At 37.3% G+C, this 15,166-nt stretch overlaps 2 protein-coding genes across 2 annotated transcripts; one reads left to right on the forward strand and one right to left on the reverse strand.

Annotated features, from left to right (window-relative positions):
• Positions 1-4,516: 4,516 nt before the first annotated feature.
• LOC130991852 (probable pectate lyase 1) lies at positions 4,517-6,057 on the forward strand. The gene is given in 7 exon segments (XM_057916270.1): positions 4,517-4,592; positions 4,595-4,980; positions 5,067-5,242; positions 5,244-5,379; positions 5,381-5,424; positions 5,501-5,563; positions 5,565-6,057. Coding segments are annotated over 7 exon segments (972 nt in total). The 5' UTR covers positions 4,517-4,531; the 3' UTR covers positions 5,671-6,057.
• Positions 6,058-6,160: 103 nt separating this feature from the next.
• On the reverse strand, positions 6,161-12,938 carry LOC130991842 (ubiquitin carboxyl-terminal hydrolase 6-like). Its single transcript, XM_057916259.1, is given in 19 exon segments — positions 6,161-6,381; positions 6,478-6,552; positions 6,638-6,757; positions 6,995-7,043; positions 7,133-7,225; positions 7,328-7,408; positions 7,844-7,913; positions 8,050-8,138; positions 8,535-8,643; positions 9,587-9,637; positions 9,907-9,974; positions 10,047-10,106; positions 10,822-10,948; positions 11,036-11,111; positions 11,114-11,135; positions 11,452-11,559; positions 11,636-11,671; positions 11,847-11,992; positions 12,779-12,938. Coding segments are annotated over 19 exon segments (1,446 nt in total). The 5' UTR covers positions 12,789-12,938; the 3' UTR covers positions 6,161-6,325.
• Between the last annotated feature and the right edge of the window lie 2,228 nt (positions 12,939-15,166).

A 15,166-nucleotide genomic window follows, 5' to 3' on the forward strand; every position in this document is an offset into this window, starting at 1 on the left:
AGCTTTGGTACAAGAAATAAACATATTTTTCCCCTGAACAGATTGAGCCACCTCCAAAACTGGACGACTGCTAGGCTCTTCCAGGTTGTCCTTTCCTTCAGAAGAAAGATCTTTCCCTTGAGTCGAGAGAGCTTTTCCATCACTATAAAAAATCCCCCATATATTGCCAAGATTTCCAGAGTGAGCCGTAGATACTCCCTGCGCGATCATCTTAGCCTTAGCCAAAGCTGTAGCTTGAGCGGGACTAAGTTCAGGAAGCCCCTGACCCACGGAAGACCTTGTTCCAAACTCCTTGCGCATCATCGTAGCTGGAGAACGAGATACCGAAAACTCCATCTGACACCCAGAAGCTGCTTGATGCAAAGTCTCAGTGGTAGTCACAATGATCTCCGCCTGCTCTTCAAAAATATTATTTCTTCACAACGACAGCACCGACATCTTATCACTGTCAATATTCAAATCATTCCTTGCAGACGAGTGCTCCTTCACTCTTGAAGAACTGTTTGGAACGTGGACTTGAAGATGAGTAATCCTCTATATAATCTTGCTATAATTGTCATTCCGGGAGCCAGAATTCTTAGTACTCACACCACCCACCACCTGGGCCTCCGTCAATGAACCCGCCAAGGCAGGGTTAAATAACACCAAAGCTTTAGAAGAAGAAGAAGAATCCACCTTCTCGATCTGCCCACCAGTTTTTTGAGAAAAATCCCCAGCGACATCACCGCTAACCATCGCGGCATCTTCAGTCGGCAATTTATCCATATTATCATCCCACAACGAAGGCTCCTTATTATTAGGAAAGGCTGCTTCCGCCTCATCTTCAAGCGTCTGAAAAGAATTCAAGGACTGATCATTTCCCGAAGCCGTAAGAGGCTTTCAGTTCTTACGATCCTTAAAATTCTTATTTTTCTGACCAACCACAGTGAAGCCTTCATCGTCTTTGTCCTTATTATTAGTACCATCCTTAATCCCAGGGTTAGAATCGGCAACCTCCTTTTCTTGCTTCTTTCGACATTGATCATAAGCATGACCGGTAACTTTGCAGAAACCACAATAGTAGGGGAGATTCTCATAACTAAATTCAATGTCAAAGGAAATTGCACCTCGTTTCACAGTTAAAAAACCAGAAACGTGTTTCGAAACATCCATCTCAATCAGAATCCTAGCAAAATGACCCACATTTGCCAAGAAGGTCTGTTCGTTGATTTTAATCGAATTGCCAATATAACGTGAGATTCCAGCAATAGCTTCCGGGTGCCAATATTCATGAGGTAGATAAAAATTTCTGACCCAAACAGGAGTAAGGGGTGACTGGTGACGATAAGGATTAAAATCCAGAGTCCAATCCCTGATAGAGAGAATACCTATTCGAAGACGCCAAACTCCTTTGGATTTCGCCACATTCATCTCCGCTTCTGAAGAAAATATGATAGAGAAAAACCCCTTGCCTAAAGGAATAACCCGAGTCTGAAGCAAAAGCTGCCACAATGTTATCAACTCAGTCTTTATGTCATTAGCAAACCGCAGGGCATCTCCCTTACGAAGATTAAGACGAGCGTGGACCGCAAAGGTGAAATTCTTCAGTTGAGATTGATAAAGAGATTCTGGCATGATAAAAACTTTCTTATCTCCCTCCAAAGAAGGGTGAAGCGCGGAGAAGTCATGAGCAAAAACATCCTGAGGCTTGGAAGAAGAGCCACCAATAATTTTTGAAAAATACGCTTTCCCTTTGGTCAAAGATGGCAGTGACGTATCTCTCTGCACTTCAACCTCCTTACCACGAGCCTGACGCTCCTCCTGAGATTTGCCTAAAGCATTAATATTATCACTCTTAGAAGCCGCAATCATCGTAGCAACCAAAGAAGGTTCCTCAGTTGAAGGAATAGAGTTAATATCAGGAACCCTAGGATTATGGGCATAAGACGGACCACAAGCCCAAGTTTTCGGAAACATAAGATCTCCGAGCACGTCAGCCGTGGATAGCCCGCCGAAGAGAGCCTCATGAGTCGGCATCATGGGTCTAACTGCGCTGACAGAAGAAGCCCCGTCGTGTAAATTTGTAATTGCAGCAGCGAACGGAGGTTTAGGCGAAACAGTCTTAGGGTTGAAAACCCTAGTTGAGGGAGAGAAATTGTTGGAAACTTGGGGAAATTCCGAAGTCGGACTACCATTCCACGAAGTAACAGAAGACATGAGAGAGGCCAACCGGGGAAAATCGAAACCGGCTGACAATAGAAGGCAGAAGGCAACTACGGCCACCGGCGCCGCATCGAACTAGGGTTCTGTTGAGACTCCAAACAGTTTTGGCCGAATAAAATGAATGATAAAAAAAATAAGCAAAAGCTAATCAATTTTCACATTTTTAAATGAAGACTACCTAATTTTAATATTCACTTTTTGTCCATCACGAAAATGCAATTAATATTTATGATTGCATGTATCAGATTCACAAATAGTATATATATGTATATACGTGATCAATTAAAACGTATACTATTTGACATTTTTTTTTCAAATGAATTTATTTAACATTTTAAAGTGGAAATAAAAAAGGAAAAATGATGAAGTTCTCTTTTATATAAAATATGAAAAAAAAAAAGATATTTAAAAACATAATCTTTTGTTATTCATTATTTTTCAAAAATAAATTTATCCATCAAAACAAACACACCCTACTAAACAAGAAAAGGATACTACTATCATTCATCCTTTTTCCACTAAACGAGGGCTAGCTTGTTATTGGGGCGGTGACATGAATAGGACGACAGTGGGTTAAGATAGCAATTAGCAACATCATACGAATGACAGATTGGTCCCTTTTATCTTTTTCTTTTTTTAGTTAGATCGAATTTTTAAAGGAAAATACTTCAATTTATTCTTAATACGTGGAGACTAAATTCCTCAATCAAGCGTGTTGATTTTAGTGGAGAAATATAATAAATTGTGCCCGGAAAATGTAAACATTTTTGGGAGATTAATTTTTTGCACTGATTATTATTATTATTATTGTTATTATTTTTTGCAGATGGAAAAATGATGGGTTTCGAGGTTCGTATTATAAATTCGTAACATGAGGAACACCACCAAAAATTTTATTTTATCATTGATTATTGAATCATGCCACTGTGTATCTCTGATTTTGTTTGAAAATGGTAAGTTAAAAATTTAAAATCATGCAGTTTGTTTGGTAAATTCTTGTAATTTACAAGAGGGATTTGATGAGGCAATGTGGAACCTTTTACTTTATTCATAAATAGTAATTTGTCTTATTTACTAATGAAGGGAGGGAGAATTTAAATTTTTGTACAAAACTGTACATTTATAGCACAAAAAAAGGGGTTTGGAATTTGGATTGCCCAATTTTGAATCATAGCTGGAACATGTCTTAATTATTGTATTTTATTTTTTTGTGCTAATGTCTTAAATTCTTTTAAATGCATTTTACTGTAAAGAATCTGCAATGAGTTGGGGGGTCTTGTCTAGCCACATAGTAATAATTAAAATCTTAATTACTGTAATATAATTTATAAAGTTTTGTTTGATATCAGGTAAAACTTTAGATAAAGTAACATCAAGTAATTAATTTATTTTATAACCATAAATGTCATGAGATTATAAAATTTTATGTCTTTTTTATTATAAATAATTTAAATCATCCAATCATATTTAAAAGCTTTAATTAATTTTATTTGCAATTTTCATAGTCAAATGTCCAAAAATAGGAACAACTAGGGCATTTCGAGTAGATAACTATACCAACTTCCAATATTAAACTCTACTATTGACTTATTAGGTGCACATGTTTTGCTTTCAAATTAGTCAGAGAAAAGAAAACAAAATCAAACCAGGAATTGAAGAAAATAAATTTATTTGCAGGCAAAACTCCAAAATATTACATATATTTGGAAACCTAAATGTAAACGGATTTAATTCCATTTCCACGCTGCTACTTACATTGTAAGACTTTTTTCTTGTGGAAACGAAGCTCTATTGATAATCTTCAAAATATTTTTAGTTTTTTATTAGCTTAAAATTTTTATGAAAATTGATAGCCAAATGAGTGACATAAATGTATGCACATATATAGGAGATTGTACTATTATACAAATTCTATCATTTTGAATAATAACTTTCAGGTTGTTACTAACATTTTATTTGTATATATACTATTCATCAGTTATGTTAAATTAAAATAGTCGATAAAACTTTACATGATAATTAGTTCATGTTGTTTGCCACAATTCAAGCTCTCTCATTCATAAACTAACTTTGTTTTACAATTATCAAAGCACAAACACTTATATCACCACCATTCATTTCAACCCATCTAATTCAGTAACCCCATTTTCACCACAAAGAGAGAGCCCTACAAAACACCATTAATAATTCATATCAACATGTATAAAAGCCCCATCAGTTCCATACTCACACCATGCACAATATATTAATTTCTCCACATATAATATATATATATATATAATATATATAACTCTTTATATAGAAAAATCCCTCCACAAAATCTCGAATAATGGCCTCAAAGGCCATGCAAGGTATCACCTTGTGTTTAATCCGAGTTATTTCAATAGCCATCCTTTGAATTCGGGCCAGGTCGAGGCCCGAAGAACCATCGACAACATGAACGTTATCGACAAGTGTTGGAGAACGAATCCGGATTGGCGGAGAAACCGCCAGCAACTAGCTTCGTGCGCTGTTGGATTCGCAGGACAAATGATCAATAACATAGGAAGCGACGTGGTAAATTACAAGATAACAGATCCTAGCGATGACCCGTTGAACCCGAGGCCCGGGACACTAAGGCATGCCATGACCAGCATCCAAGGCAAGGCATGGATCACATTCAAGAGGCACATGAACATCACACTTGCCAAACCCCTCCTTGTTAGCAGCTTCACAACAATTGATGGGCGAGGTGCCAATGCCCACATTGCAAATGGTGGATGTCTACTTATTAAAAAGGTAACAAACGAAAAATGCAATCATAAGCTTCTTAACATAATCATCACAACTTGTACAAAGATAAAAAGAATGTGACAATGTGATAGGCCACTAATGTGATTGTCCATGGCCTCTACATCCATGATTGCAAGCCACAAGAGCCCGGCCCAGTCAAGGCCCCAGGAGGGGAGATCATGCATTTGGGACCGACGGACGGGGATGCAATTCGTGTTGTGTCATCTTCAAGGATATGGATCGATCACAATACAATGTACGACAGGTGTAGATGGACTAATTGATATTACAAGAGGATCAACGGATATCACAATATCGAACAACTGGTTTAGATTTCAAGACAAAGTGATGCTTCTAGGGCACGACGACGGCTTCCGAAGGGATCAAAACATGAGGGTTACGGTTAGCCTTCAACCATTTCGGCCCAAACTGCATACAAAGAATGCCAAGGTACATCTACCTTTGCTTGCATTGTGTTTATATATTTTTTTCTTGTTTCTCATCCTAGTAATGTAACGTTTTGTAGGATTCGATTCGGATATGCGCATGTTGTCAACAACCTTTACCTAGGAGGGGGATATATGCCATTGGAGGAGCATGAACCCTAGCATCAAGAGCCAAGCAAACCTCTTCATTGCACCAAAGGGAGGTACAAGGAGGTATGCATCATCTTCTATTTTATCGACAAATATATGAAAGAAAAAGTATACATAGATTAATGTGCAAATACAAAATAGGTGCTACACATGGTAAACTAGACTGATAAGAATCTATTAACACACAGATAACCTGGGATAGTGATCCACCGGCAACTTCAAATCTATCGAGGACGTGTCGAGAATGGAGCCTCGTTCACGACAACGGTCGACGTGGTGCTGCAATGACACCCAAACTATGCACCAGATCAAATGTTTGAAGTTGAAGATGGGTGGAGAGTGAGGGACTTGACAAAATCTGCTGGTTGCTTTGAAGTGTCCCAAAAATAGCTAGATGCTAAGGCAATAACAAGAGTGAATCTTTCGAGAAAAATAACTTCCTGTGCTAATAATATCTTTTAAGAGAATAATTTTTACATTGTCTCAACTTCCACTCACTTTTCTAGTCATATTGCTCATGATTCATGAACAACAAATCTGGATATTGTCTTGACATAAGGAATGCAAGTTGCAGAACACCACACATTAAATGAAGAGATTCCAAAATAACCAATGCATTGAACATAACAAGGTAAAAGAGTCTACAAGCATGGTTTGTCAGGATGACTGGACTTGGAAAAATTAAAGATCTCAGCAACTGAACAAATAGAAAGGATTATTTTCAACGAACAACAAATGATCATATCAGCCTAAAGCTACATAGAGATGTCGCGAGCCTTATACATACAGATATAAGCCATATGCCAATCACCTGAAATAGAGGGGAAATGGTTACGTTAATATATGTATGTAAGGAAACAGTGTTCTTTAGGTCATCTTGTGAATTGTGTAAATGCAACGTGCTTACCGCCTCCAGATAGTCTGGTGATGTCTTCCTCTCGTTGTGGAATTGGATTATCATCATCAAATTGAATCCATTTGCCTGTGGTTGCACAGAGACGAATAATGAAGCAATCTCACGAGAAGAAAATGATACTAAGTAAGCAATAGTCTATCTAAAGACCAACCATTTTCTTGCTTAACCCAGGCAACGTAATGCCCAGAATCAGCACTTCTACCCTTATGCGTGAGCACAGCAACCAAATCATATATTCCCGTCAAGTGCTTCTCTTTCTCAGGGGGGACACCTAAAGGGTAAGCATATCAACAATCAAGAGATCAGATAAATTCCGATGAACTTAGGTTCCACCCACAAAAGCCAACTGTATTGTTCATTATAATTGAGTTATTTAAGGTTCTCAATAAATGTAAACGCAGAATGCTGCTGCAACTATGGATTGCTCTAATGTAACCCTTAAATTATAAGTATATTTATTTCCTTGGTATTGTCCAGGTTTTAAGGAAAATTCTTGAAGGAAGAGTACCTTCTCCGGGTGCAGATACAGACGAATCCTCACTCCCATTTGATGGTCCCTGCATAGGAAATAAAAACTTTATCCAGAACTTAAAGTAAGCATGTGCGCAAGCGGTAATAGCTTTTTTCCTGTTTGCAGATTGCTTACCTCAGCATCGGTCATCTTAACATCGCTGTCCTTTGTCGAACTACTTTCATTAGTTTTCAGACCAGCCTTCTTCCCTTCTTCGTCTCGTAGAAGCTAAATTTTGGTGCTTGAAATGAGCATACAATCAACAGAAAACAGAACGGAGAACTAGTAAGAAAAAAAGTATGCCAATGTTACAAGTGCATAAACTAGTACCCGTCTAGGAACTTCCAATCTCTTGCAAAGATCATCAGAACACAAATCATACACATCTAACGACAATGGGTAGTCCACTTTCTGCAAAAAACAATTAATTTGGCATGAGCTGAACCAACAGGATGTCACTGTAGCTTATGAATCACAAAATTTGTATAGTCTATAGTTCAGACAAGTTAAATCTACCGACAAATTCAAATAATCCAATTTGGATTTCCATGTCCATGATATCAGGAATTATTCAGGAAAGAAGTGAGAGTAATTCATTCAGAAGCAAAGAATCTTTGAAATTGTTACTATGATACCGCGATTGTTTGCTGCTTATTGAAGTATCAAGTTATGGTTATGTAAATGTAATGGATCAGCTTAGTGAACCTGTTTACACAACTAATTAAATAGATTATAGTTTATGGCCTTACTATTTTGCAGTTTTATGTCTGTCAAGTTTCAACCATGGATTTCACTCTGAGGGTAAAATAAAATTCATTTAACCGGAAACAACTAAAAGAATATTACCCTCAGAATCTTGGCCTTCTGGTTTGATTCTCTTTTCCAGAAAAAACGGACAAATTGAATGGTCAGGTATCTGTTATTGACAGCATAAAGATTAGTCAACTGGCAAAACCCGGAACTTTCCTTTAAAAAGGTAATATTATATATAGATGGTGCAGAGCATATCAGCTGATCAGAAAATTTAATGCGAATTCTTGAGTACATAATACCTTGGCAAGTCATTTATCCGAGAATCTTTAGTGTATACAGCACTCCGACCCAGAGAAGGCGAAGACTTCTCCAATTCTGATTTCAGGGCCTGAATGTATAAATCAACAAAAGGATCAAGAATGGCATCCTTTACAAGATGGCAACAGGGGAATCTTAAATGTAGTGGACAAACTGAAGCTGTATCATTTAAGCCACTCAAGAAGTAGCATCTAGAAGTATATAATTTGACAATGTTTATCATATCACGTAAGACGTAGGTATCAGTTATCAGAATACTGAGAATATGTGCCGGGATAATTGAAAATTCTTTTCCCCCAAAAAATGTAGCAATCTTTAGAAAAGAAAGAAAACAAAAAGGAAGGGAAAGGAAGCATTTGCAATGAACACCTGCTCTAAACCCCATTTAAAAAAGAATACAATGTAAACACTAGCAGATATTAATGTAAGAACTTTATACTACAAATCACCATCACATCAAACTTACGCGTTTTAAACCTTCATGTAGATGGTTCACCTCCTGCGAAATATGGCATTTAAGTGAATAAACAGATTCTGTTTCTGTACTTTCTTCACCACTTTCAGCACAGTGGACCCTGGCCACAAATAACAATAATTGGTAATCTTAAATAGGAGCTGGTGACTATTTTTTGTTAACTGGCAGTGAATTTTTCACTAAATATTATGACTTATTCCATGAGTATCCTACTAAGGATGTCTGGATGAAGTTGAGTCTTAAATTTATAATGCCAAGCGGTTCCAAGTAGTTCAACATTTTATAATGGCATTGTGCACCAGGATCCCATGATCATTAGTTTCCATTTACTGGCAGTAAATTTTGCTCATAAGTAATATTATGATCTATTCCGTGAGTATTATGCTGGATGCAGTTGAGTCATGATGCCATACAGTTCCTTGAGTGTTAACTTCCTTTGGCATCATTGTGCCTTTTATTGTGACAAACACTATCTAAGTTTATTGATCTTATTGTGATCTGTGCAAATAAACAATGCAATGATAACTAGGAAGGGTAACTACTATAAAAGTGATCTTAATTATGTTACAACCAGCAGTAGATATTATATAACTATTTCAAAACAATTTCTCACTGAATTGGAGAGCTAAGATTTTGAAACTAAAAGTCTGGATGCTCTAGAAAATGTTGAATTAGCATTGAACACTAATTTTAATATAAACATTGATCACTTAATACAATTACGAGTTTCTTTTAAGTTTTAGAAGCACCTATCCACAGAAATCCTACTAAGATAATTACTAAAGGTGGGACTTTAGAACAGAGGATTAAGCAACGAAACAAGATTTAGAGCAAAGAAAGCAAAAAGAAAATGCAAATGCATGATAACCTATGCTAAACAATCAAATTATAATGAGAACACTGGAATCAACTACATAAAGTTGGCATACAATACTACCTACAGAACTACTTAAACACCGATACACAAACAGTGGCATTAAAGCACACAAAATGTAAAATTTTGCTGGTGAAGATTGAAGAATAGTAGAAGAAACTCAGCGGACCTGCTAACAAGGTCTATACCAAAAAATTTCTTCAATGCATCAGCATCTTCACTGCAAAAGAAATGAATAGAAAGTAAATACATTTTTATCCAATGCCAATGAGAAGCAATTTGAAATAATGAGACGGATGGAAAATACAAAATCTAATAAAAGAGCAAATAGTGAAATGAAAAATGGTTGATGATAGTTGATAGATGACTCGAATCAGGAAAGACAAAATGACCACTAAAACTTAACTAATTGGTTGTTATACTTTGTCTAGAAAATTCAGCACAAGAGATATCCAGCAAGTGTTTGACTATAACACAGCAAGTGTGTACCTGGAACTAGAGGATCTGAGTGCTAATGAAAGGGTGAACAGAAGTTGCGTCCAGCACTCTTCAGCATCCTAGAGAGAGAAATTCCAACATTAAAAGTCCATAAGAGTAAATTTAGAAAATTGAAATCCTTGTTTGCATACCTGCTGCATGTAAATTCCATTTTGAAGCTGCGCAAACTGAGGATACTTACTCCGCAAAGCCTACAAAGTTAAATCATAGGTAAAAGAAAAGTCTAGATAATGAAATAAATCAATAACTAACAGAAAACAAAGAGGAGCTGCATTAGAAAATGTCATGTGAGTAGCAAGACTATGTTAATGCACGGAACTGTTCTGCAATTACATGTCACAATAACATATCAGTTGAGTTTGCAACAAAAGTTGTCCACTATGTATCAGTCCAACAATCTCTCTTCTTCCTCGTATACAGTTGATCAGATAAGATACATGGAGTATAATTGGCAATGGTTTCTGATTAAAAATTATTCCTTTATTTTTGGCAATGTTCTTATTATTTTTATGATAAAGAACAAAACTGATGAAGTAATGAAAGTCCACGCAGCCTATCACCACAAAAATAAGGGAAACACATTGCAGACCTCTTTCTCAAAGTATCGGAGTTAGGAATATGCATATTTCGAGAAAATTCAGAGGACGCTATAAAGAAGAAAATGGATTTTCATCTTATACAAAAAGCAGTAATTTTTTGTTTGAGAACAGGCACAGTATTAACAAAGCCCATAAAAAATAAGATTCAACATTGAGAATTATCCCACGCACATTCGAACAAGGTCCACACATGAAGGAGAAGACTTTGAAAGAAGTACATGTTCTGACCAGATACCATGTATTGCAAGCAGATCTAACCCAAAATGTAACAATACAACATTACTGTAAAAACTGAAGCAGATCATACCGTTAAAAATCGCACAGGTGCCACTGGCCGAACATTTTTATCAAGTTCGTTGAATAATTCCCTTGTTGCAACAGTCAATGAATGAGAAGACTGATCCACAGCATTGCTTCTTACAGGAGGAGGATACCTGAATATTATAACAACCAGACAATATATTACAATACTGACTAACATTTTGAGGCAACCCTTTCTTTCAGGTCAAGAGACAACTCACTGTAATAAGGCAGATTTCAATTCTGGGACTGAATGCAAACATTGCAGTGTGGAGTTCATATAACAGGTGTTTCCAGATTTACTAATCCAGCAGAATGACCCTGAAGCAAACAAGTCCCATCTGATATGAATAATCTCCCAAAGCAGCGAGACAGATAAAGGGAACAGACAGATTTATTAACTTTACAACCACCTTATCATACAATAGCAAAAATGTTGATATTCATAATTAGATTATTTTAATAACCTTCAACTGCATTTTTCTTGCCATATTTCCCAATTTGAACCCATAGTATCATGGTATATAGGAAAAGCTTTAACTAGCCAGAGGTCTCAATGTGTGTAATATTGGAGAGAATGAGCCTTTGTCTCTGGTACTATTTCCGATAGAAGTTGTGGAAATACAAAGGGACTTACAACAGTGACCACTTGTTCTTCTTCTGGCATGTCTTCTGCAAAAATAGGGCCCTTTTCTGGAGCCTTTACAATCTCATCCGCAGTTCCCATCATCATTAGTTTCTGGCCCTGAACCAACATAGGAAACATGACTCAGGTTTTACTATTATTATGAAGAGTCTTATCTGATTAAGAAAACAATTACCTCCTTGACTCCTACTTTCGACCAATCAGCATCATCCTATACAGTCAAAAAGTAATGTGTCAATATTATGAACTCCAACTGTATTGGAAGTCTCAATGTTGTTCCAGCAACAGAATAAAGCATGCTATTATTGTTAGAATTAACATAGAAGAACAACACTCATTCAAAGTTCAATAAGACGCCCTCACTTTATAAATAATTGCTTCTATACCTTAAGTAAGCCACCTTTAACCATAATCTTTTGTCTTTCTGGTGGAACTCCTGTTAAGTCATAAAGCTGGCACTTGAAAACATATGGGGGCTGGGTAGTGTCTATTTCCATATTGGAGAACACTTCCTTTTGCCACTTTACACTAACTGAAAAACCATTACACATTGTTAGCTGCAGCAAATACAAGGTAACATAAAACAAGTAAAAAGATCACAGCGAAAACAAGATTCTAGGTCACCAGTTTGAGATACTGAAGTTCCTCCCACGATAAGTTTTTTTATCAAGTATAATCTGTAAAATGTAAAAGTTCCTAAATTCGCATGGTAGATAATCTAAGCCGGTGTACGCCAAGCTTGGCAGATCCTAATCAATCATCTTCGTCTACAGACTGCACCATCTATATGTTCTTCCCACTAAGATCTTGAGAGTTTGCAGAAAATGCCAGTGTTTGCCACCGTCCATCCATCAATAAAATTCCAGAACACTTGCATTCAGCTTCACCTTTAGTTTTGACACTCGATTATTTCTCATATTTTTTTTGAATATTTCTGCCCCGTTTAAAACCAGATTATTGTTACCTACTTCCGATGTATCAAAACATTCCCGCACTTTAGCTCCAAACGAGTACTATTTCAGTCCACATCACACCAATAAAAAATGAAGTAATTCTATAAGTTCAAAAAACAAATCTTACCTCGCTTCTCAATCCCGGAATCAATTACACAACCAAATCTTTATCGAAATAATCCCAAGATATATATATATACATTTAAACTACGAGCACTATCAACCCTAAAACTTGAACAGTCATTCTCGACAGTGGCGACAATTCAAAATCCCAGAACCAAACGGCGAATTCGCAGGGGGGGGCACTGCCGAATACAAATCGAAAACGCGATTAAAGTGAGAAGGAATACACATGTTGATCGTACCTTTCAACATGGCTGCGGATGACTACGGTGAAGAAAAGATCGAAGCTTTACTGTGTGTCGTGCGTGTTTCTAGCTTGCGCAGAAGGGCAGCTGATGCTTGAGATGCATATATAGGGCTCGCCGATAAAATTTGTCTTTATAAATTAGATTAATTTACCGAAATTATAGTACTAGTGTTTTCATACCTTTGTCTGACGGGACAGAATCTTTCAAAAAAAAAATTAAACGCTTTTAAGCTTACAATACAATGTCACAAATGGGACATCAAGCGATGCGACCTCCTGTGTGTGAATAGTAAGGTTTCAAGTTCAAACCCCACTAGTCCCCCTCCCAAACTCCCCCAGATCAAAAAAAAAACTTACAATACAAATTTTGCACAAAAAATACTCATATTTGTATTAGTGAATTTTGCAACATTTGACTATAAATTTGATGAAGTTAAAACCTAATAGATAATTGCATGGGACCCATTTGATCGGTCACTGAAATCGAGGCACCACGTTTGTACGTACTTTTTTTGTAGATAAATTAATAATATTAAATACTAAATAAATTTAAATACCGCGTCACATGAGACTCGAACTTGTAGGTACTTTTTAAATCATATTAACTTTCGCCTTATATTTACAAAGTACTATGTTGTAGTTAGAATACATGTAAAAATTGTGTTATCACATATACATGGTGGAAATATGAGTTTGATTTCGATGATTCGTCGAAACTTCAAGATTCTATTAAAAGTTAATTTAAATATTTGAGTATTGAAATATAAATAATGAAAAGTCATGATATCTTTGTTAAAGTCGTAAATGTTTGTGTATTTTGTTGTGGTAATAAAAATAATTTTTTTTTCTTGGAAATTTGATGCATTATGGATGAAGTAATAATAGCTATAAATCACATCCCAATTTTTAGCAACTCCAAGACAAAATAATTAAGGATTTTGAACTATCCAAAACAAATGATGTCAATTATGCAACTGAGGTTGGGTGGATAATACAAACTGAAACAACATCCATTTTTAATTATTAATCTAAAATGACAAAACTAGCTATTATTAAGCTAACCCAAAGTAGCACAAAGAGTTAAAATTCCATAAGTAAACTAAGTTCCAAAAGTCAAACACTTAGCATAAGTCATACTACTAAATTTTTAGTTTTAGAACGTTACTTGTTGCTAAGTTGTTTAAGTAGGTGGGTGAAAATAATAGACAAGCTTTAAAATTGAATTTGTATTTTAATAAAAACATTAAGTGTAATGTCTTCAATACAATTTCATCCTAAAAAAAGATTTGGATTTTGAGACATCACCTTTAGAGGGTGTTTGGCTGAGGTTATAAGCTCCTCAAAACTAGGGCTGGGAATTTCGGGTTCGGGTAATCGGGTACCCGAAACCCGACCCGAAAAAATCGGGTATAGGGTACCCGATACCCGATTTTTTCGGGATCGGGTAGTTAGGGGTTGAAATAATCGGGTATCGGGTATATCCGAATTACCCGATTTTTTTAATTAATAAATTTTAAACTAGTAATTAAATTAAATATGAATTGAAATAAATGACTAAACCCTTACCCTACCCAGCTGTTCTGTTTCGTCCTCCCCAAATCCAATTCCCAAATCATCCGATTCAACCCAATTCCCAAACTCCCAAGTCCCGCCCGCCGCCCGGCCACCCCGCCCGCCGCCCGGCCGCCCCAGTCTGTTCTGTTCTGTTCTGTTTCATCCCCAGTCCCCAATTCCCAAATCATCCGATTCTCATTCATCCCAACTCCCAAACTCAGCCCCGCCCGGCCGCCCCACTCGCCACTCCAGTCTCCAGCGGCCCAGCCCGGCGTGGGAGGCGGCGCCCCTCGCCAGTCGTCCCAGCCTCCCCAGTCCCAAACTCCGACGAGGCCGCAACTCCCACCGGCCACCGCGACCCTCGACAGGAGCGCTTCTTCTTCTTCTTCTTCTTCTTCTTCTTTTCTTCATACAGATTTCGAATTAATTTTACAGATTTCCACCCCCATCGTAGGGCTGGTCCTGGAGGATGTTTGTAGTAACTAGTAATCCACCCCCATCGTAGTAATCCACCCCCATCGTAGGGCTCCAATTTTCCTGCTCCGCCCTGTTCTATTCCTCGCACTGTGTGATTAAGGATGTGCGGCCGAGGAAATGGGATGAAAGAAGGGAGCTGTGCGAGCTCCGGCGACGGCGCAGCGGCGATTGGAGGCTGAGGGAAAATCGATTCGACTCGGGTAATTTAGGGTACCCGAATACCCGACTCGGGTACCCGAGTCGGGTATTAGGGTACCCGATTTCAAATTCAGGGTCGGGTTCGGGTAGTGGGTTTAGGGTATTTTCGGGTTCGGGTACCCGAACCCGACCCGATTCCCAGCCCTACTCAAAA

Source organism: Salvia miltiorrhiza, chromosome 1 (genome assembly GCF_028751815.1).
Source record: "Salvia miltiorrhiza cultivar Shanhuang (shh) chromosome 1, IMPLAD_Smil_shh, whole genome shotgun sequence".
Lineage (NCBI taxonomy): Eukaryota > Viridiplantae > Streptophyta > Magnoliopsida > Lamiales > Lamiaceae > Salvia > Salvia miltiorrhiza.